Source organism: Homarus americanus, unplaced genomic scaffold, assembly GCF_018991925.1.
Source record: "Homarus americanus isolate GMGI-L3 unplaced genomic scaffold, GMGI_Hamer_2.0 scaffold36734, whole genome shotgun sequence".
Taxonomy (NCBI): Eukaryota; Metazoa; Arthropoda; class Malacostraca; order Decapoda; family Nephropidae; genus Homarus; species Homarus americanus.
This window is the reverse complement of record NW_024733126.1, coordinates 8,094,159-8,118,703: the sequence shown is the minus strand read 5'-3', so window position 1 is coordinate 8,118,703 and position 24,545 is coordinate 8,094,159. Positions and strand designations below refer to the sequence as shown.

Sequence of the window (24,545 nt, the reverse complement as noted above, 5' to 3'; positions counted from 1 at the left end):
GTTGTGGTGGTTGTGATCACCGGTTACTGCGCCATAGTGGCGTAGTGTGTGTCACTTCCCTGATGTTTCAGATTCACTCAGTGTTCGTCGAAGGTCTCCCGTTGTGCAATGTAAACACGAGATTTGAGATGGTTAAGTGAGAGGGCGAAGGTGGTTTCTATGTCATCTTCGTAAGTTGCTTCTTTGGCAAGACGATTAACAGTTTCACAGGCAGCGATTTCTGTACTCGTGATTCAACGTGTGTACTACTTACTGTCACTCGGAATCGAGTATGACGACAACGTGTGTAGGGAAGGAGTCGAACTCTGTGACCCCTGGACCGTCGTCAGTTACTAGTTGTTCTTAATCATGAACTTAGCATGCTTCCCTGTTGGGCGCTGTAAACGCTTCTGCGCTTTACCTTACACAGGATGTTCTTTGTTCCCGTCTTTTCTTCGCTACGTTTTCATCCATCTTCAGTTTCTTACGTTATTCTTGTTTACTTTTAACATTATATCATTCTAAATACGTTACGATAGTGAGTTACTCCCAGAACACTAAAACGGTACCACTTGACTAAAACTCCCTCAGTACAACATGAACAAAAATGATCCTGGGTACGTTACATCACATACAGATCTAACTATAGCCAAAAACTTTTCCTATAATACACCTGGTAGGAAGACAACAAACTTCCCCAGGTTCAGTTGTCACCTTTGTCCAGTATCTGACGCAAACAAGGGAAATTTCCCTTCCTCCCTCCCCTACGTTCAGACGACGTCACTCATACTAATAGGATTGTCAGAGTAGGACAAATAGCACTATGTATCAACTCATGTACCCTATCTATTATTTTATTTTATCTATTTATTCTACCAATCACCGAGGAGGAGGAGGGAATATTAATAGGAAGAGGCAGGAAGAGGAAGTATTAGGAGGAAGAGGGAAAATTGCTAGGAAGAGGCAGGAGGAGGAGGAGGAAGAGGAAGTATTAGGAGGAAGAAGGAGAAGGAAGAGGGAATATTTCTAGGAAGAGGCAGGAGGAGGAGGAAGAGGGAGAAGGAGGAGGAGGAGGAGGAGGATGCTGTAATAACCTGTTGGTGAACTTGCTAGAACCAGGAGCAATGGGCCTGTGTTGACATGCTCGCCGTGGCCTGAGTAACTCGAGGTTCCCAACTCAGTATTTTGAGGGGAAGTTTGACAATGAAATGCTTTTACGTCTAACACCTTGACGCTCCTTCTACGAAACACTTCACTGGGAGGATACTTACAGTTAGTCACCATTTTATATTTAGCCACAGGAGGACTTGGGTAATTCAGAAATTTATTTTAGTTTATGGGTTAGGTTTTTATACGTTTTCTTTTGTATGACTCGTTTTTTGTTTATTTGTTCCGTTTTTTTTATATATACTATTATTCGTTTATTCTCCGTGTTTCTCTGTATCGTTATCATTTGATTATTTTCTACTTGTTTCGTATTACTATTAGTTTTTTCCCGTCGTTCAGTTATCAATATTTTCTCAGAGCTTGAAGCCTGTTTTCTCCTCCGTGAACTGTATCGTAACCATGACATTAAGCTTTATTTTTGTCGAGTGTATTTACGCAGGCACTCTGTAACATCTGGCTACGATACTTGACAAAGAACCAGTCATCACTATTCAGTTTTAAGATTTCATGAACTATTTAACCATCAGATATATACTTCATAAAGTTTCTCGGCTTGATACTAAACTCAGCATGGTGTTCGGAACTTAGAACTACGCCATGCTTACTGGAACGATCAGCAAAGAAGGGGGGAGGGGAAATCCTGTTTGACGATCGTGATAAAATACGTAAAGGATTAGTGAGGCGGAGGCAGTAAGCACCTTCACAGTGAGTCAACACTTGCTGGCGGTGACCACTACCACAAGGGTTTTCCCAATGCTTAAAACTCGTCACTAACACGTGAGGCCTGCTAAATCCTCCTCCACCACTTTCACCCCCTTCTTAGTCACCCCATCACGAACCCCCTTCTAAGTTACCCCACCACTGACCCCCTTCTTAGTCACCCCATCACGAACCCCCTTCTAAGTTACCCCACCACTGACCCCCTTTTACCCCCTCAGATAATGATTATGGGGTGGGGGAGTAGGGGCGGGGATAGGGGGTGGTGGGGTGGCGAGCCGCTCAGTCCCGCCCCCTCCCTTGGGCACTAGTGGTGGGACTGGTCATAAGGACGCGACGCGGGCACAGTTGCTCATTGAGACGCCAGTCACCATTGAGAAAGGACTTTCGTCGCTTCTGTCTCTGTGTTTGTCTAGTGGTGCTAACAGGATTACGACACAGTCTACAGGTGCGTGTTTTACAGTCACGATTTAAGGTTTTATAACTTTAGATGAAAGGTTTGCTGACAGTTACCAAAGGTATTACTAATTTATACCGCCGAGTGAGTGTAGCGGCTTTACGGTTGAGTTTTGCAATGTTCAGAGAACTTAATATGTGTCTTTTAACTCGGTAACTAGTGAGTGCAAAGTGTTGCCTTCGGTAAAAAGACAAATAGTGATCTAATATTTAAAGGCTACATGCGACATTATTGACTTCATTTTTTTTTATTTAATCAACTCAATATTTCAAGTACGGCTTAATGCAGACTTTGCATAATTCATCCATAACCCGAGATAAAAACTTGACAGAAACAAGGAAGCATCAGTGTTGACCAGACTAACACATACAAGATAAATACGTTAGAATATAAACCAAGACAAACTATTACGACGGTGCCAGTGTCAACAATGGTAACGACGCCAGTTGTCCAAATAACCCAAAAAATCTCTTAGACACACTGATAATATCAGCTTGAGGCTAAGTATAGTCACCAGATATTTTCCCTAAAAGATATAATTGTGGCTAATGTATTGTCCACTTGACTGTAAGATCCTCTTCCAGTGTTTAACAAACTCTACCACGCCAGGGAACTTCATTTTACCGAAAAGCTTTACATTGAAAATCGTTGGACGAGACGAGGAAGATTGACTCTCCGCGGGATATTTTGTTATATGTGATTTGTAAGTTGTGATGATCTAAGAGGTATATATATATAAGACGTTAAACTGTAAGAACACAAATCTTCTAAATCCGTAAAGCATAATGAAAAACACTCGTTACCGACCTTGTAATTTCTCTTAATAACAAACAAGTAAAAATATGTTTATTAATCAGTAAGACGGAATACGACGGTTGAGTGGGTACAGTAAAGCGCTTCCTTCCTGTCCTAAGGGTAATTAGTTCCCACCGAGGCACCCACCCACCTAATTCACCCATCTGTGAATGGGTACCAAACTTTACGGTTGGAAGTGAGAGTCAACACTGTCACTTTGCATACAGTGTGTTGTATGCACATTACACCTATTGTATTTACAAATTAAATTGGAAAACAGAATATGAATACAATAGTACATTGTATATGATATCAAAATACAAATATAAAGTGCTCTTGAGTGTGGTAAACGAGTGGTGGTGCAGGTAAGCAAACTTGTGGTGTCTGGTTGACTAACCTTGACGGCTTCCGGTGATCTTGTTTCACCCAAGGTCTATATACACCTTGGTGTCACTTACAACATCTGTTTGTCTCCCTAAACTTCCTCTCCTTCCGTATTTGCGTCGGTCTCTGAGCGGATCCGAGGGAGGGAAGGAGGGAGGGAGGGCAGTTCACTAGGTGCGCGTTAACTCTCCCCCCCGCAAATAATTAATAAAAATCACGTTCCATTACAAAAAATCTCACCTTGATGTAATAAAATGATTGACATAATAATAACTGCTGACTGGTGTCATCTAGACAATTTCTGTAGCGGCTGATAACCCCCTCCCCCCCCCCTGGGGAGCCCTCTCCTGTCATATTACAGGATCCGCCGTCACTCCTGTGTGACCCGCGACCGATTTAGTTGGTAATTATTGTATTGTTATTATAATCAATATTATGATTAGTCATATCATCATTACATTATTATTATTACAATAACATCATCATCATAATTATTAATATGAACATCACAGTAATTTTATCAGACTCCCCTTGATTAAAACCAGGTTTACTAACTATGGTTGCCAGAAAGCACACGTATTTACGTATTCTAGGTCACCGAGGCGAGTTAAACCATCGCTCATCGTCCACAAAAATTTTATTTCACGCAACACGGTTCATAAATTCGCTGCTATATCCTGAACGGGTTGTATCTCTACACTTCTTGCACTGCCGAGTGAATAGAACAAACCAGTGTAGTTATTGTAAAAAGGAATGTACGTGAATGAATGTGTCACCTGTGAATGTCTTGGGTGTGATATTTGAGCACTCGAGGCTGCAGTGAGTGATAATGACTTGCATCTCCATTCACTCCTCCCCTTCCTTCCTTACGCCATATCTGGTTGCAGAATGAAGGTGTTGTGTCTGCTGGGATGCTGGCTCGCCCTAGTGGCGGTGGCACAAGCCGGCAACGCTGTTAACATTATGCCTGGAGTGGCGCCCATCTTCTTCCCTGGTCAACCCATTCCTGACCCTGGTCAACCCATACCTGACCCTGGGCTTGAGCTGCCGGAGGACCTCAACTCGGTAAGTGGTCGCTTGGTTTTGATAAGATTCTGGTCAGGTGATGGACTCCAAAGCTTTTGAATACTATGCACATATCGCTTTACTTATCTTTATACAGTACAAAACATATTGAGTCACAAAATGTAGAGATGATCATAACTATAGACACGACATCAACCTTCTATATTATGAACAAATTCACTTTGAGTGTTGTAAATTAATATAATATGGACCATATTGAAACCAGAGTACTTCAGGTGACCACCTGAGTACAGTATTTATGAAGAGAACAACTGTCTCAATACTGAGACAGAGACAGTGATGTGTTGTTACGTCTGTTGACCACTACAGTACGTCTCAAAGCAAACCTGACTGGATGTCCTTGACTACGAGTTTAAAATACCAGCATAATAGTTTATGTTAAGAGAACTAGCTAGAAACATTAGTGTCGGCCAGGTAGTGTTTTGGCAGTCTCTTAGGATGTGGTGGTGGTTGCTATAATGTTATTACTAAGCTTCAACGACGGATTTAAAGCGCGTAAGAAAATTAGTAATCCACTATTCTAACAACATTAAAACGGTACGAGAGATGGAACTCCGTCCTAGGGTGGGGATTTCCCTGGCTTCCTGTAATATTACTCAGGGGTACAGGATGGCTCGGGTGTGGAGCGTGGCTGTTTTCGTCGAACCTGCATCACTATCTCCGGAAACTGTATTTTACCAGTCCAAATATGTCGCCTCGTGCTATACTCGCCAAGATAGCCTAAAATACTCTCCAGTGACAGAGCAGCAGCCGGGGGTGTCTTATACTGTCGTCGAGGGAAGGTTATTTGGTTACAAGGCATTTATTGTGTTTAATGTTATCCACGCGTCGCTTAGTTAACTACACGTCAGTTTAAACGTCACTCGCTGTATTAAATGTTCAGGACGCACTTGTCACTTAGTTACATCTACGTTCCATAGTAATTTATATAGTGTCGAAAAATCACTTACTGTATTTACTGTCGAAAATTCAGTTGTTCATGGTGCGGGCTCTGCAGAGTAGCAATTTATAGATCATCAATACAGATCAGATGTGAACGTTTTAGCTGCTTAGAATAGCGTCGTTCAGCTGGCAGACAGTTCAAGAGGAAGTTAAAGAAATTGAGGCTGAGGACACCACCTTGAGCCGTGCCTAGATCAACGGTTTAAACAGTCAAGTAGTGGCCTGGGAAGTACACGAGCCTGTTGTTGAGGGAGGTAGTCTGCCATCCACGTGGGTTCGGCCCTCAAAGGATCACATCACCATTGGCACTGTCAAACACACCCTAAAGGTCAACGAAAGAGGTAGTTTGAGCTGCAGTGTTCGTCAATATAGTGAGCATGAGCAGTACTGTTTCAAGAGTGAAGGTCATAAAGGTCACGTGAGGATGCGTGTCATCTGCCACACTTTGCCATAAACAGATAAATTGTATTGGGAATTTTCCCCCACACACACACTCATCATTCTGTCACTTTATGTAACTTGCTGACAAAACCCATGACCCTTCAGGCTTTTACGCCCTTAATACACGAGTCATAAAGGCAAGCATGAACTCCGCATGCTTCCCAGGTGGGCGCTGTAAACGCTTCTGCGCTTCACCTTACACAGGATGCAAGGGATGCCCAATAAGCTAGCCCCCTCGGGGGCAATCTAAAAAAAAATTCTAATCTTAATTAAGGTGGTGGCGACTCATGCGTTCCATCAACTCGAAGGAGCAGGAGATGAGAGATATTGTCAGCATTCGTCGTGTCTGATTAGCTGTCCAATTGCACATGATTGGTTGGATAGTTAAAAGAGCGGGTCACCAGGCCCAAGGAGTTGGCACTTAAATATGCGCTGTTGGTGTTGTGATTGTAGTGCAAGGATACTGCAGGTGACAGTACAGTGAAGGAGGTAGCCTGCTGACACACACACACACACACACACACACACACAGTCGGCCACGGGAATAAGTATGCAGACTGTAGCTGTAAGGTTCGAAAATGGTGGTAACGTTGAAACTGCGCATCCAAACGCATGGTGAAACTCACCTCCCCCCACCTGTTATCTCTAACTATTTTCTGCTTCCCTTTCTTTATTCTCCTATTTACTCCTCTTCCTTCCTTTAAAATCCAAACCTCAGTAAAAAAAAAAGTAGGGTAAGAGAAAACGTGGGGGAGGAGGAGGGAGCTGTACGATAACAGCAATCCCATTTGGCAATAAGTTTACTACCATTGGATACAATATATTACTTGTTATATAAACACGAAACACTAGTAAAACATTCACAACAAATGTATTTATAACATATATGTAGGAATAAAACATAAATTATAGGTAATTTTGTCTGTTCTATTCAGGACAGTGTTACCAGATATTTGTCTCAAACTCGAACCGTAGGTGTATACTTATTCTTGTGGCCGACTGTACATATAAAAACAAACGTTAGTAAAACAAGTCACAGGGTGTGGCAAGAAGCGCAACGTCCTGTTCCCTTAGCTTCAGTGTCCGCCAGCTGTGTAAAAAATGTTGATGCGCATAAGTGGGTGCAGTGTGTGTGTGTGTATTATGATTATTATTATGTAGGCGTTATTTTATGCATAATGTATATGTGTGAGTGAGGAGAGGAACACAGTGTATAAGGTAGAGGCCGTGGGAATACTAACACGGACTACCAGCTGATCTGTCATTCCCCCCTTACTCAAACAAGTACGGGATGGTCGGCTGCTGGACTGCACACACACACACACACACACACACACTCAGGTGGTAAAAATAGACAAATATGAGGTCCACTGCGAACAAGAAATCACCCAAACGTGCAAGGAGTTTCAAGTCATCTGATCCTATGACAACACAACATTGACAATAATTATATACGGACACAAAAATGACAATAAAAACAAGTTTAGATTATTCTGAAGAGTCTACCTATAAGTATTATTTAGTTCGGGGTCTTTATTTACACGGTTTCACTGGGGTGTTGGTGAGACAAGCGATTGCAGTAGGCCAGCCATGACACACTGGCCACCCAACACACACTGCTCGTGTCAATTACAAACATGCTTAAGTTAGTCTCACAGGAGTCGCTTGCAAGGGCAGGCTGATTCAACAGCTGGTGATAGAGCGCCAGCTGGCCGAGGTTGGGGTAACTTTTGTTGATTTTTTCGTTACTCTCCCTATGACATCTTTTATTACCTTTCTTCTAACCACATCCATCACTACCGGAGATATTTTTGTTCTTAACTTTTACAAATATCGTGAATGCAAAAGAGGCCATAAATCACGAATGCCAAAAAATATCAGTAAACATTTCTCATTAACCTGCTTTTAGAATGAGCATGTGTAAATGTTATGACAACCTCGTCGCTACCGGCCAAGGCCAGTAGTGAAACTTGGTGCGTGTAGAGTATCATAATTCATGGGGGGACAAATCCGAATCCAACATTAATCTGAGTTAAACAGCATTTTCTACAACAAACTTATCAAGCCAGGAAAAACCGGGGAGTGGGATGACTAACACAGCCACATCCGTCCTATGAACCTCGCCACTGGGTAGGACGTGGTAAACAAGTGTCGCAGAAATGATTGAGGTTTCCCATAAAGACACCCACTGACAGTCTTACATCCATTTACCATCACTCCCTTCCCTTTCACCACTTACTAACCGCCTCCTACCTTCCCACCCTTAACCAACAGTTCCTTCCCGTTCACAAGTTACGCCCCTCCCTTCATATTAACCATCTGCTCCCTCGGTGGACGGAAATAAAGTCCACACGTAGGTTAACATAAGAAAATAAGGAGTCTGCAATAGGCCGGTTGGCCTGTGCATGGCAGCTCCTGTCGAGAGTTACTACAACTCTCTATCATCCATGAATCTATCTAGCCTCCTTTTGAAACTTTCCAGAGTTCCCGCACTTACTGCAAAGTTGCTAAGCTTGTTCCACTCGTCCACCACCCTATTTGTGAACCAGTTTTTTCCTATCTCCTTCCTAAACCTAAACTTATCCAACTTGAATCCGTTGCTCCGAGTCCTATCCTGCTCGGATATTATAAGAACTTTATCTATATCTCCTTTATTGATTCCTTTCACCCACTTAAATACTTCTATCATATCTCCCCGTACTTTTCGTCTTTTTAGGGAATGCAAGTTAAGTTTCTTTTGCCTATCCTGATATGGAAGGTTTCTAAGTCCCGGAATCATTTTTGTCATTCTTCGCTGCACCGACTCTAGTGAATTTATATCCATTCTATAATAGGGGCACCAGAACTGAACCGCATAATCGAGGTGTGGCCTGACTAGCGCAAGATATAGTTGCAATAAGACCTCTGCACTCTTGTTACTTACACTTCTAGATATAAAACCCAATACTCTGTTTGCCTTATTTCGAACATTAACTCACTGTTTTCTAGGCCGTAGGTCCGGGCTTACAAGTACCCCTAGGTCTCTTTCACAAGTCGACTTCTCTAGGTTGATGTTGTTAAGGCTGTATACATTATAAGTATAAGGTTAGGTTAGGTTTTTTCCGTGCCTTTTTAGCTGTGGCTTTTTTCCTGGATTCGCTCCCTCTCCCCGGTTATTACCTCTACGAGTCTACCCACTTCCTACCACCACTCCTCCCGACCCCTTCTCCCCCTAGTGGTGACCTTGGCTTAGCCGCAGTCCGCTGCTCGTCCCCAGATTGGACGGCGCACTTCCCCTTTCACGTCAACGCCTCTTTTCACCCCGCTTCTTTTTCGTCTTCTTTGTTTTACGTTATTTTGTCCTCTTCGTTACTTGTCCACTTGCCTGCTTCTCCTCTCGTTTCCTTCCCTCTCGTTCACACTCACTCACTCTCCCTCACATGTCTATTTTCTCTCATTTCACTCTCATTTTTCTTCTAAGTTCTTATTCCCTCTCTCACCTCCATACCCAAGCATCAACCTCAGCCAACATCACCCTCCCGTGTGTGAGGGTGGCGACGCTGCACGTAGCTAACTCAGTTCACCCAAGACACACCAGCTGTCCACCTGATATGTCACAATCCCAGTTTTCCCTTGGTTAAACAAGTTCCAGCGCTTAATACGTATGTGCCATGTATACATATAGGCCATGTATACGTATAGACCATGTTTACGTATTGGCCATGTATACGTATAGGCCATGTATACCTACAGACCACTTTAAGGCCGGGCTGGGTTTTTTCTTAGCAAGTTGAACTGTTACTTTTCATTCGTGGTTTTGAATCGATTCTCATCATTTACGAGAAAGGAGTAGTGATTATTTCCCTCAATTGATAAACTGTCTTCTTTTACTGCTATTTATAATTTTATTACTACTACTGTTACTAGAATGATTGAGATAATAATAATAACAAAAAATAATAGTAATAATGGCAAAACATAAACTTTTTATGCTTCTATGATATATAATGACATTCAAATGCACGAAAGTAAAAGAAAAATCTCAAATGATAAAATCAAGACTCCGGAGTGTGTGTGTGTGTGTGGGGTGGGGTGAGGCAAGATATCAGACCCTCCCTCCGCCAAACACAGCAACTGGGAACATGATCCACATCAATATTCAGGACACGTTTAGCTTTCCTCATTATTTCCTGCACGATAAGGATGGTAGGAAACCCCAGCTGCTTTATGTACACGGGACCCTCGATTGTTACATCACATGAAGATTACCTCCCCAGCTTACTATACACACCCTGACGCATAACCTGGTATGGGGGGGGAGTATACTTTATGTGAGGTGCGTTATGGTGCTTAATCATTAGGTCAAATAAACTGCTCGGCTAATCTTCATATGATGTTGGTACTGGGGAATGAAAGCCACAACAGAGAACAGAACTACCGACCAGTAAAGCTAACAAGTGGTGAGAATCATAAATTAATTAATAAGATGAATTTGGCGAGTAATACAAACTTAGTTCCGGTGATGAATCATGTAGTCAAATTTTCAGCTGATGAATACCCCGTCAAACTTTTTCTTATGATCTGTGGTCATCTCATGCAAAAAAAAAAAAATACTATATATACATAACCACATAATTTCCATACCATTATCATCATCATCAACTACACTACCACCGTCAGTATCATCTGTAACCTCACACCATCTCATCATCACCACCATCACCATTATCTGCAAACATTTATCATTAACTCCAACTCTGTCCCACTAGCTCGACATGGTCAGCCTCTCCCGTCTCAACTCCATCAGAAACATCTCAGAATTTGCCAAGCTCTTCAAACTGGATCTGCCCAGTGACGGCCCCAGCAACAGAACCACCATCACACTTAGAGTTGGGGATCTAGGTGAGTCGAGAAGTCAAGATGGATCGCCTGAAAACTCACCCCCCCCCCCTTCCGGCTTATTACAACTGAAAATTAACCACCCTGGTGCTAACTTAATCTAACCTAACCAAACCAAACTTAATCTCATCTAATCAAACCAGGTTAATCTTCAGGTAAAATAATCTGGGGGGGGGGGGGTCATTCTTCAGGTAATCTGCCAATTTAAGTGCCTGTGACTACTCAGTGAACAGAGTGAAACACTGTATTACGGTAAAGGGTGTTGATTTAAAGGTTAAGGAGCCTTTCGGGATATATCAACACACCTTTCTAAAACTTACAACACCTTAACACACTCCTACACCAATCACAACACCTTGACACACTCCTACAACAATCACAACACCTTGACACACTCCTACAACAATCACAACACCTTGACACACTCCTACACCAATCACAACACCTTGACACACTCCTACAACAATCAACACCTTGACACACTTACAACAACCACAACACCTTGACACACTCCTACAACAATCACAACACCTTGACACACCCTACAACAATCACAACACCTTGACACACTCCTACAACAATCACAACACCTTGACACACTCCTACAACAATCACAACACCTTGACACACTCCTACAACAATCACAACACCTTGACACATTCCTACAACAATCACAACACCTTGACACACTCCTACAACAATCACAACACCTTGACACACTCCTACAACAATCACAACACCTTGACACACTCCTACAACAATCACAACACCTTGACACACTCCTACAACAATCACAACACCTTGACACACTCCTACAACAATCACAACACCCTGACACACACTCCCACACCACTCGCAACAACTTAACACAATCCCTGAAAACTTGTGCGCCTCCATAACATCAACAACGCACCTTTTACAGCTGGAAGTACCTCCAAGAAGGCCACTATGGCAAACTGTGTCCCGGAGATGACGACGGTGAGTCTGAACCTGCCCACCGAGTCCAACGTCATGTACTACCCAACCTGTGTTAGGCTGGAACAGTGTGGAGGATGCTGCTTCGGTCCTCATCTTACCTGTCGCCCCAAGACCACCGAGGTTGTTAAGTTCAAGGTGAGTTCTTTGCTTACTGTTGTACCTTGAATGCACCTTGACTTCTGTCCTTGTTATGATACGAGTGTCATTTCCTTGCTGTGATACGACCCACTACTGCACTTGCATTGATTCTATATTATCTATATAGCAACTAGTCTTTATTTTAATGTTTAAAACAACGCATTTCCCCTGGCTGACTGTGTTTGATCCCTCAGGTGTTGAGGACAGTCATGACCAACTCTGTCAGGCGTCGTAGTAACCGTCGTCGCCGTCAGAACGAAGCGAGTTACCACGAGGTAGAGGTGATCAAACACACTGACTGTGAGTGTGGCTGCAAGATCCAGGAGCAAGACTGTATAGCCTCCATCCAAACTTACAACGAGGCCGAGTGTTCCTGCGTCTGTAAGAACAGGTATGGTAACTATTCGTCCCCGTCAGTGTAATGTAAGCATTAGGAGGTACAGTACCAACTTGATTTCCTTGCCCGCGTCTACAAGAACAGGAATGATAATAATTGTTCTTCTATTATTGCAGCAATATTAGTCAGTATGTTCCTTGATTATGTGTTTACGTCTGCAACAATAAATACATGTGAAAAAAGTGCATCTCGTGTACTGTATAGTATCTTCCTTGCATAGCTCCAGGAGAGTGGTAACATGTATTCGGGTTTCCGACTCAAGTGTAGTAGCATGGTCTCGTCAGGTCACGAAGTGTTCTCACAACCAGAGCTCATAGTAATGGCTCTACATAGTACTGAAATTCTTATCTGAAGGGGTCTTTCTACAGTTCTATATTTCTTCTTTGTAGTGATCTTGATACAGTGATTGATGAACACATATATTGTATGTCATTAAATCATCTAATGTAAATAAAGTAATTTTCAATCATGTTGTCGACAGTAATCATTCAATAGACTGGAAGAGAAATAAAAATTGTATACTTCTGATAATTTTAAGAACTGTAGGATTCTAGAAGTTTCTATTTTTAGTAGATTTGAGTTAATAAGTTGACATTCATATCATTGTGAATCTTACTAAATGCGAATTTCATTTACAAAACTCAAGTTTACCCTTCGTTTTTTCTTCATCTTGCCAGGGACGAAAAGGCAAAATGTGAGAAACAGAACTCGACCAAGTACTGGGACAACGACAGCTGCAGCTGCTACTGCCGCAAGACCCAACCCTGCGGCAGCGGCGAGATCTTCTCCCAGGTCTCCTGCAAGTGCGTACACTAACCACTATTATTATTATTATTATTATTATTCAAATTCTTTTCTTATTCTCCAAAAGTATTATCTATTGCTCAAACTAAAATTTGTGACCTGTACTTTAAAGGCCTTAGATGTTAACACACCTAAATGATGTTGAAATATCATTACCGTAAATAATATCATATTCTACCAATGCCAGTCGGTAGTGTGAGAAATAATCAAGTACAGTATCCAGTCATCACAATAAACACAAAAAGGCCTAAAACACACTCCCCCATCAACCAGACGTCACAAACAAACCCCTTGACCTCTATGTCTCGCCAACAGATGCGAGCAACTGGCATCAAGAAGTGGATTCGGGTTTCCAGAGAACAACGAAGAAGGTAGCACCGCTTAAGACACAAGTCTCCGCTAACAAATGCATGGGCCTGTTAACCTCACCTTGGTATACTCACTGCCTTCACCTGTCAATACAGTACCTGCCTCGTACCTGCTTTGATGTGTTTGCCACAATTGTTATACATTAACCTGTCTCGTATTAGCACGTACCTTTAGTTATGTACACCTTCACTGTACTCACTACTAATTCAGAAATGCTACGCTATAATGTTATCACACGAGAAGCTAGACAGTTCCTCAAGGCTTCACACCTCCATGAACTACTGTTAGTCAGTATGAGTCATCCAGTATGTACAATAGTCAATATCTTGCACGCACCATATATAACTAACTATAATATGTTCAGCAGCTAGGGTTATGTAGCCTTAATTGCTAAACCCCTCCCCAAAATTCAAGACAGATATATGTGCTCAATAACTTTTCTACATTTTAAGTTTGGTAACTTAAAATGGTTCTATAACCCGTACGCAGTTATCAGCTGTATCAAGCAGATGTTGTTCATGGGTACTAGTGTACTTCATCTTAAAGCTCAGTAAAATAAAGTAGTGATAGAGTGAACATAAAAAAATAAACTTTCATCATTCCAAGTTCTAGTCAAACTCTTAATACTTTACCAAAAACTTTTATGGTTCATCTCTCAATGATAACTTAACTAAACAAATATAGACAATATCTCAGACTTACTGGCTAGGAACAGATAAGCTAGGACTTGATGCTGACATATCTTCAATCTACAACATTTATAGTTTGTCTCATATCTAAAGAACCTTTCTCGTTGCAACACAGGTAAACTGTCTCCAGGTTCTCTGAGGTTAGTACGATAAATAGTGAAGGTGTTAGATTCATTAATTGATCTTAACTCAGGTACGAAAAATATCATAAAATGTACAATGTGATTCTACTTTCATTAAAGCCATTCATTTAGCGAGAGATTAATAGATGATACAGTCTTTCTAAACCTCAGCAAAATTCTGCCTTGTTTTGGATATTTTTATGCGACAACTTAACCAATTTGATACACTCTTATAAAATTACAAGTAATTTTTATCGTACAAACCTTTGGAAATTTATAGAGAGTTTACATAACCTAATAGCTCTACCTATTCTCTTTAGTTATGATACAATTTAAAAAAAACCATTGGGGGTACACATGACATGCACCCACAGTGATACATTCCGTGTTTGTCTCCAGTTGTTGAACACTGTTACTGAATGATACTGTATGGTTATAATATTGTTACTGCATGCATCATTAAAGTGTATCAAAACTTAACGCTTGTTTTAACAACCTAATTTGCATTTACTATAATACTTACTAATGCATGTTTTAGCTAACATCTTGGGGGGGAGAGGCAAAAATTCGCCGTAAATAAAACAGTAAGTAAACTAACAAAAGATAAAGGGAAGATTTGGTCGGTATCATTAACCCCTTGAGTACAGTACTTGTGCCCACTGAGTCCGATAACTTAACACCTTGAGTACAATGGCACTGTACTTGGGGAGGTTATCGTATAAAATAATTTTAATACTCTATAACTGTCATAATTAATACATTATTTTATTTTCAGAGAGTACAGGAGCATTGCATTTTAATACATACTATTTTAATTATAATTGCCCTGCTATTTCATAACTAAGAAGGAAAATTTCAATAAACTTCGTAGATATTGTTGATGCATAAACACCTACAGTAAGTTACAGTCAAGAGAACAAACGGGTCGAATGTTTTACCGGCGTTAAGAATATATACTTTTGTGGCATCACCGATTTTTTTTCAGTTGTGTGAAGTCTAACATTGAACATATAATACTTCGAGTGAACTCTTGAATTAGAATATAAAGCACAGTTAATATGGTAGTTGTGAGGTTCGCATCTGGCCATCAATTACTAAACTGTTCACACGTCACTAATTAAAGGCAGGTTATGTTAAAGAGACTCATAAACTAAAGGCAGGTTATGTTATCAAACCACTCACGCAATACGTTATTTATAAAAATATTGTAACATCAGGCCATACATAAGATCTCTCAACACGTATTTATTAATTTTAGTACTCGTTCTTCATTACCTATTATTTACCACCTACTCGAAATGTTCCAAGAGCATTAACTGTTGGCCAAGTTGAGAGAGAGCCAGCCATGGCGGCAGCGTCTTTCAGGCGTTGCCGCTTGTCTGCCTCGGTGTGCAGTCGGGCTAACTCGAAAGTATTGACACCTCGTGTGGTGCTCTTCCAAGGTTTACGGTGGAGTAATCGTCTCCCAGGTGAGGGGGTCAATTTGGCACTTTTTAGGCTTATCTTAAGACTATCCTTATACCTTTCCAATTGCCCGCCAGCGTATACACACACACACACACACACACACACACACACACACACACACACACACACACACACACATTGAGGAAAGCAAAGAAAGGTTCATAGATAAAAAATAAATAAATACTGATTATTGGATTTGTCTGGGCCTTTGTTGACACACCTAACCTCACTTAAAAATACTTTACAATTAGTTTGAAGTTTCGTGAGCTCACCCCGTATCTCCCTCTTTGGACAGCGAGGAGGTTAATAAAAACACAAATAGATAATACCTAAAAAATCAAATTAAAAACCTGTGTATCAACCAACACACCAGAATGACCACACACACGCACAGACACACACACACAAATACACACGCACATACTTACACAACACAAACACATAGACACACACACACACAACACACAACGCACGCAAACACACACACACACACACACATAAATACATATATATAAATACACACATACACATAAATACACACAATACACCCCGTTCCGTGTGTGTGAAGATGTTTATCGCGTGTCATCAAACCTAATATCAGTACCATGCCAACTTTGACCCTCTGGACTTAAACACGTGCCGGTACAAAAATTATATATATTTTGGGGTGGAGGGGAGATACACACACACATTCCTCCAACACACCTGAACCTTTGGCCCAATAAACACGCTAAAAAAGTTTCTTTACACGCACACGCACACACAATGATATTATGGTACCACTACCACGTATGAATCTCAGCAATGAACCCTTAAAGGATACTCTTATATGAACCTTTTTTCCATGGAAGGTAATGGAAGCAACAACATGCGAGCCGAAATTACACTTTTATTTATGCAGAGCAAAATTTACCACAGCCATGATGATGTATCCCGCAATTACCACGCGATGTAAACACGAGTCCCTTGTACCGTTGACGTCACTGCACCTGTTCACGTTATGCAGAGAAGCACTTCACTGTCAAACTTGCCCGCCCCCCTCCGCAGAAACCTTGAATCCTTGTCTTAAGACATTACTCAAATGTTTAAGACGATGAAACATAGAAGTTACGAAGCTACTCGACTCATTATAAATTCAATAGTCGTATCCTCGCACCCTCTTGTATATTAATTATCAGTGAGAGAGAGCGAGAGAAAAAAAACACAAGCTGTATTTCACCCTTCAAGGTTCCCCGTTAATGGTGGACATACAGTAGTCAGTTGAGATCTTTTCAAGACTGCTGGTGTTGTGAAGTTCATCCCTCCACCCCAAATGCGGCACCGCGACGTCTCACCCATTTACCATTGAATTCGACCTAACATGGCTACATGACATTTGTTACCCTACGTGGTTAGGTGAGCACATTTTTGTTATGTGTGATGCGTGTGAGTTTTCCTTCCAGCATATTAAAGAAGAACTTAACTGTTACAGAGATATGATCCGTGGTAATGGATGGTGGTGGCTGTTATTTGTTGTTACTATTAATATTATTATTATAATTATCATTAATTTTACTATAAATATTCAAAACATACGTGACAGTAAAACACTAATTATTTTCTCCTCGACAGGTGACCCACCGCGGAGGATGAGAGACCGTCCACGCAAACCCATTAGGGTGCCTCTTGAAACACATTTTGTATTATAGTGTGTCCCTCACGCGACCAACATTCTTAGGGCTTTATTGGGGCTCCCCTTAACACACACACACACACACACACACACACACACACACACACACACACACGGTGTTTGATATGGAAATGTCTCTTAGGAAATGTCTCTTTACTTCATTCCGGTACGATGATAAATAATCAACTGACACGTTAACACATAAAACGCTGCGACACTCACAGTTCATAATATTATTTCCTGCATTTATGTACGATACGTCACTACACAACACCTGACATATTATACTGTGTAGAGGCGGATCATGGGGTCGACTGGGTACCCGGGATCCTCACTCCAATCCTCAGTGCTGTCTCTTAACGGCTCGTCTAAGGTATATCAAGTCAACATATTATATAAAGTAAACCTAGTGATCCTCAACTACCCACTATGGATGGTGCAAACCTTACGTATATCCAGACCAAGAAATCGTAGTGGAAAGAGATAGCAGCTTATATCTCACGAACTTAGGTTGATAAAATTCAGCTATAGGTATGGACAATCATGAAATATATGTGTAAGACTCAGCATTTAGTAGTTATATAGAGTGATTAAATAAAAAACAGCGTTGCAGTTATGAAATTCTTGGTTCACATCTCAACTTAGAAGACAAGAGTGGACGAACAAGTAAAACATACAATGAATCAAAAGACACCAGGCAGAATTATTAACGGCAGTATAGCTTGTTACCTTTTACTACACAGAGGCGAGCTGGCGTGGGGGAATAAGAACAAAACAAACATATCAGTATTATAGAAAAATATAAACGGTGAGACGAGTGACACAAGGAAGAGAATAATGGGGAGGATGCTGGGGATAAACAGTAGTAGCTTATAAGGCGAGTATAAAGGCCAACATTATAATGCAACTATATATAGCTATAGTAAATTATTATAATAGTGAAATTATATAATGGAGACAATTCACAACACTGAATGGCGTTGTTTGAGATACGACAACTCACACAAAATAACATGAGGTGCTACTTGGCAAAGGCTTAACTTTTCATGAAATTAATGCATGTGAAAGTCAAGAGACGAGGCTATATTTATTTCAAACATAATCTATTTTTAAATGTATATAATTATACTGTATATCATTTATTCTTTATTTCTATTGTATTTATACATAACATTTACGCCCCAGCAGTGTGTCCTTGGTGGTTATGTTGAGGTTTCCACTGGAGGCAAATTTTTACATGACACACGAGGTGGATCTGTGACTGTGGAAACTGTATTAACGTGCGTATCTTAGAATGTGGATCCATATCTGACCAACGGTATACTGTAAACTGTGTGTCGACTGCCTCTGTCTGTGTGACAACCTTGTGTTATAAGTTACTGGCTAAATTATGAAAACCTACGGCACCCTGAGTCATATCACAAAGTAATGATCATTTTATGACTTTGCAAAGTGTCAGCTACAGTAATATAGTTAGATGTAACAGTAATGCAGAATGGAGTGGCCATTTATGTTCTGGTTGTCATCTTGGTGGGAGTAGGACGCTCTGTTGTCAGGGCAGTAATAGGGAGCTCCTCAACCCTCCCTCTGGCAACACTCAACCATATCATTGTTCCAAATAGTTAACTGTGTATTATTCTTAAGTCATATTAAATCATGTTAAAATCCAAATTTGTTGTTTAAAGTCCTTATTTTAAATATAATTCTAAATAAAAGTACTGTATGTATAAACAAAGAAACAGCCGTTCATAAATAGACAAAAGGTATCAGCGGCTGGCCAAATGATTCCTCTAATTATAAAGAAACTAGTTGCTGTTCATATTATTGCACATGAGCGAAAAGTTTCAATTTTAGTTGTAAAAATAACGCCTTTTCCAAATTACCTGTTATCTTTGTATTTGGCGAGAGGGAATCAAATTTTCCCTAGAGTCTCGCCTGTCCCTTTAGTTTAGGGATAGTTACCGAATGTTACGGAAGACATTTAATCTTAACACTTTTCCTCAGAATTCTATCCTATCCTAACCTAACCTAACCTAACCTAACCTCCACCCAAGCAGCTTTAGGGCGTTTTATCATCAGAAAAAAATATGTAGGGTAGCTAATATTCAGGTGATACCACTAAGCTTCTGCTACCCCAGCTTGAACAATATGATGGATTAGAGGCCTCAGGGGCAGTCTAAGTTGATTAAATGGTGTATACATTTTCTAGCAGATAATTGTTAAGTGTTCATTTGTTACACTCAAGTATCAGACCAATTATGTAATTATACTAAATGGAAACACCTAACTCTTATCTTTTAGTATAGGCTTTCCTGATTACTTGAAGATTAGCCTTATTTCACCTGGCGATTAAAAACGTTAGCCTGACCTAACCTGGTGATTAAAAACGCTAACCTAACCTAACCAAATCTATACTCACTTCACCTAATAAACCTCAGCTAATCTAACCATCCACACCTATTCTAAATTCACCTACTCTAATATAACCTCACTTAACCTAATATAACCAAACCTAACCTAAGCTGACCTAACCTAAGTCAGAACAAACTTAGTGAAGGTTACTTGGGCAGGCAGTGGCTATACTGGTTAGAAGGAATATATCTGAGGAACTATTAATTTGGAACACACTCAGCGACCAGGTGTTAAGGAAAACAATACGGGGATAGCGTGTAGAGCCAGTTCTTACCAATAGACCTTGGTTTCCAGTACACAGTGTCATGCATACACTCTTACATACACATACACATAAAATAAGCACAATTATCACATTTGCAAAGACACATACATACATACATACATGCCATCTTTACACAGAAATAGATACATATACAGATGCCATCTTTGCACATAAATAGACAAGTATATACTGTACAGTGTACACACACACACACACACATCACCTTACTTAGGCAATAAGGTTCAAATACCAATAACTGAAAATGTTGGTGTGTCTAGCTTAAGTGTAAGGTTTTACAGTATATCTGAGAGGTGTTCCCATTTGACCTTCACCTTTATAACTACCCGCCTGCCTAAGAGCCATAAGCGGCATGAAGGACTGATGCAGTGTTTAGTTTAACTATATGTATATACTGAATCTAAATCTAAACTTCAAGGAAATAATCTCCATTTGAACATTTCAGCTATCATGATATGCCTACAGTGTTTCTATTAAAAATTTCCATTGGGTGTACAAAGTTATCTTACAGTTATTGGCAAGCTGTTTACCGTAGTCTGTTACCTACTTACAAGAAGTGAAAGATACAAACAACGCAAAACAATATTCTTGGGAGGACATAATTCATTGCAGTAGAGTCATTTGATAGCCAGGTGGCCACAGTTGTTTTTTTTGTGGCTGGTAGAATGTGCTTGACGTGTGTGTGCGCTTGAGTGTGTGTGTGATAGCCAGTACAGTACATAGGATGTGTAGTCTGTGTGCGTGTTTAGCAAAACGTGTGGATGTGCTCGCCTCCTAAGGGTCGTGGTGTTATAGAATTCATCTATCGTTATACTTGTCAGGTAGATACATAATTTTATGAAGGTGTAAGTGATAGTCTTGTTTACGTACGTGGTAGGTGTTTGAATATACACGAATGTATTTTACGTAATGTGAAATCCTATTTCTATTGGCATTGGCGGAGCTCTATTAACTATGTAGCAGGTTGAGGTGTGCGCAGTTTGTGATGGGTGGCAAGGAGAGTAGCTGAGTGGTCAGTGGTCAGTACTGTACTATTACCAGCGAGCAGCGGGATTGTGACAGGTGAGTCCCAAAACACACCATTACCCTTCCCGCCTCCCAGGTGGTGTCATGCTGTCATCATTTACATTTATTATGTAGAGGTATGAATTAAGATTATTCTATATATATACATCTAGAAAAAAGATGCTGTATAGAAAATTAAAAGATATAACTAAATTATTGTAAATACTGAAGACAGAACTCAAAATTTTGCCAAAAATTGAAGTAATTTATATAAGAACATAAGAACATAAGAATGGAGGAAACTGCAGCGGGCCTATTGGCCCATACTGGGCAGTCCCGTTTACACCCAACCCCTATTGCTCATATGAGCATCTAACCTATGTTTGAAGCAATTCAGCGTATTCGAGTTAATGATGATATTTGGTAACTTGTTCCATTCATCCACTACTCTGTTTCCAAACCAGTGTTTACCTATTTCACGCCTAAATCTGCAATTTAAAACCTTTTGTTACGAGTATAATTTGAGTACTTTGTAAAAGCTAATCACCTACGGCACGTCTGAGCAAATCTTTAACCTGTCTCTATACTCAACCTAATGTTAGTCTTGTCATCTCCTCTGAATTCTGATTCTATATCCATCCTGTAATTGCCAGTGAACTAATCTTGTAGAATTCCACGTATAGTATTTCAAAGGTAATGGCATCGTTGTTCATCTGGTATCTGGTTTCCCTGTTTACATCTCCTATACTGAGTACTTTACATTTGTCGACGTTGAATTTGTACACACAACATTATTACGGTAAAGAGTGAGGTTTTAATGCACTATGGCAAAATATACTTAAAAGCTAATCATACGGCATTGGCTCAGCATCAACGTTTATCGCTGACTGATTGCCGTATACTTGTAGAATTCCACGTATAGTATTTCAAAGATAACAAATATACCCATCTATCTGGCGAAGTTAATGACAGGGAGAAAAATATGGACAATGAATGATGATGTATTGATGTTATAATGTATTATGTGCTTCAACAACAAAGGTCTTTATGCTAGTAGTCTAGATTAGTAAATGCACGAGTCATCAACAATTATAAATCAAGAGAGATTCATGAATGGAAGAGAACACGAAGCTATGGTGTAGCAGAAAAATATTGAAGGTGTTGCAGACGAGGTCCTGATTATTACCCGAGTCCAGCTCGTGCACCTTCCCTTGTGTCTCACAGTCGGAGTGTTCGTGTTTTATAATTCTATATTAAGAAGAGTACCCCTAAATTACATCATAAATATAGCGTGATTGCGCGTCCACTTTTCCCAATTAGAAATAAAAAAATAAATATAAGACTCACTGAATGCGTGCTCAAGTCTGCTGGCCACAATGTAGGTCTTAACGGTGTGTGAAGATACATGAATACAAAGATACCATCGTACCTAAAGCATGGAGTACATTTTACGATTATACATTTTATCCAATGTCTTGTAGCCGGGAATCCAGAAAGGCCTGCGACCGAACACCGACCCGCCCCCACCCCTCTTTGGAGTGGTAATTTAGACGACGTGAGCAACAATGATACCGGGCAGCACGCGTAATAACATAACTACTGTGACAGGAGTCTGACTAAAAGTGCAGCATGCAAGAGTTAAAGTAAATGAGCTATATATAAAGGTAAATTTAAACCATAAAGCTAATACAGTACATATCAGTCCACTTATGGGAGGCGAGTTTAATATTTTCCCCAAATCTCTTAAGGTTTACTGATATCACAACTACATCATAACAGAACTTAAATTATTCAACTCATGATAATTATCGTTATCACTGCCACCCAGCATAGCTATCCATAACTACATCTACTACCCCCACCTATGCATACTATCGATCAGCACTACCACTGTTTTACTTATCACAAACATCAACAACCACCACCACCCATGACTACCACCACGAACCCTCCCTTACCACCACTACATATCGACACCATCCATCACTATCACCACCCTTCACTACACACATTCGTATATTCCCTGACCCATCTGTCTTATATTGTTTAGATCTATCATATCAATTAAGTAATAATCTCGTGACTGATTTGGCTAATACCACGACCACTACATATACATTAATTGTCCAGTGTAATGTAATTTTCTATGAATATTATAGAGGATAAACAGAAAATACCTAATCCTTCGAGACACCAGCTGCACAGTGCTCACAGTCACACCAACTAACCACGTCTCTCTCCCAATAATATCATCATTATTAAACTCAAACTTAAATTACAAATATCCATCATTAAGCTCGCATCTTCTGGCAATACGTATGCTAAACTGCATCGCCATTTTACATGCCAAACCAATTTTAAGTCTGTATGGTGATCTTACTAAATATATATTACATTATTATTATTATTATTATTATTATTATTAAAAAAAATGTGTACTTTAAATCAACAGTTACGTAAGTTATTTTAGCAATGCGAGCATGTGTGTTAATAGACTAATGGAAGGCGCGTGTGGGGTGTGAGAGCTTGCCAAATAGAAACATATTTCGTGGTAAGAGGTTATGTTGTCGAAGCATTAGTTATAAAAAATTCATGTGAATTTATACCACTAGGGAGCAACAACATAATACTGGCTGTAGCTTCGTTCACAAATGATCTAACGACGTTACCGAAGCATTAAACTCTTTAAGAAATGTTAACATGAATCAGACAACGCTAACGTAACAAAAGTGTAGCATCGAGTTTTTTATCTGACCAAAACATGTCCAACCCTCACTTACTCTGCTGATGGTATTTGTACACACACACACACACACACGTATTATTCTCTTGTCAACACGATGATAATGTATTGTGTCTGATTAAGCACACACACATACACACCACGTCTTGAGAAAGTTATCTAAACATCAAGATCAGTAATTTTATGAACTAGCAATTAGTATCCAGTCTTCAAAGTTCAAACGTAAATACATTTGTTGACATTATGGACGTCATGATATCAATTATATGACATTTAAAAAGGAATGTCCAGAGGGAATACTGTAATGTGGATTAATATGGCTTAGAGATACCCCTCATACGAAACTTGTCATTTCATAATATAAAGGTTCTCAATTTTGTTTAAATCTTGAATTTGTCTCCAATATCAATCGCCTTACACCACATACTTGAAATTATTGAACTCACTCCAATCGTTCTATAAAATCGTTGGACTTGGAATATATGAAGATTAACACCCCCAGCTTATTTCACCTGAAGATTAAACACCCTAACTCTACATTGAGGATTAAATTTGGTTAGATTATGTCATCGTTAGGGTGCTTAATCATCAGGCGAAATCATGATTCAAATTTCTATATC

The 24,545-nt window shown here is 40.1% G+C and overlaps 1 protein-coding gene across 1 annotated transcript; it reads left to right on the top strand.

Moving 5' to 3' along the window:
* Window positions 1–2,157: 2,157 nt before the first annotated feature.
* Window positions 2,158–19,153, top strand: LOC121869324 (vascular endothelial growth factor C-like). Its single transcript, XM_042370614.1, has 8 exons — window positions 2,158–2,311; window positions 4,387–4,564; window positions 10,717–10,849; window positions 11,769–11,959; window positions 12,157–12,353; window positions 13,037–13,162; window positions 13,479–13,534; window positions 17,422–19,153. The coding sequence occupies exons 2-8, from the start codon at window positions 4,388–4,390 to the stop codon at window positions 17,496–17,498; spliced, it is 957 nt and encodes a 318-aa protein (XP_042226548.1). The 5' UTR covers window positions 2,158–2,311; window position 4,387; the 3' UTR covers window positions 17,499–19,153.
* Window positions 19,154–24,545: the final 5,392 nt, after the last annotated feature.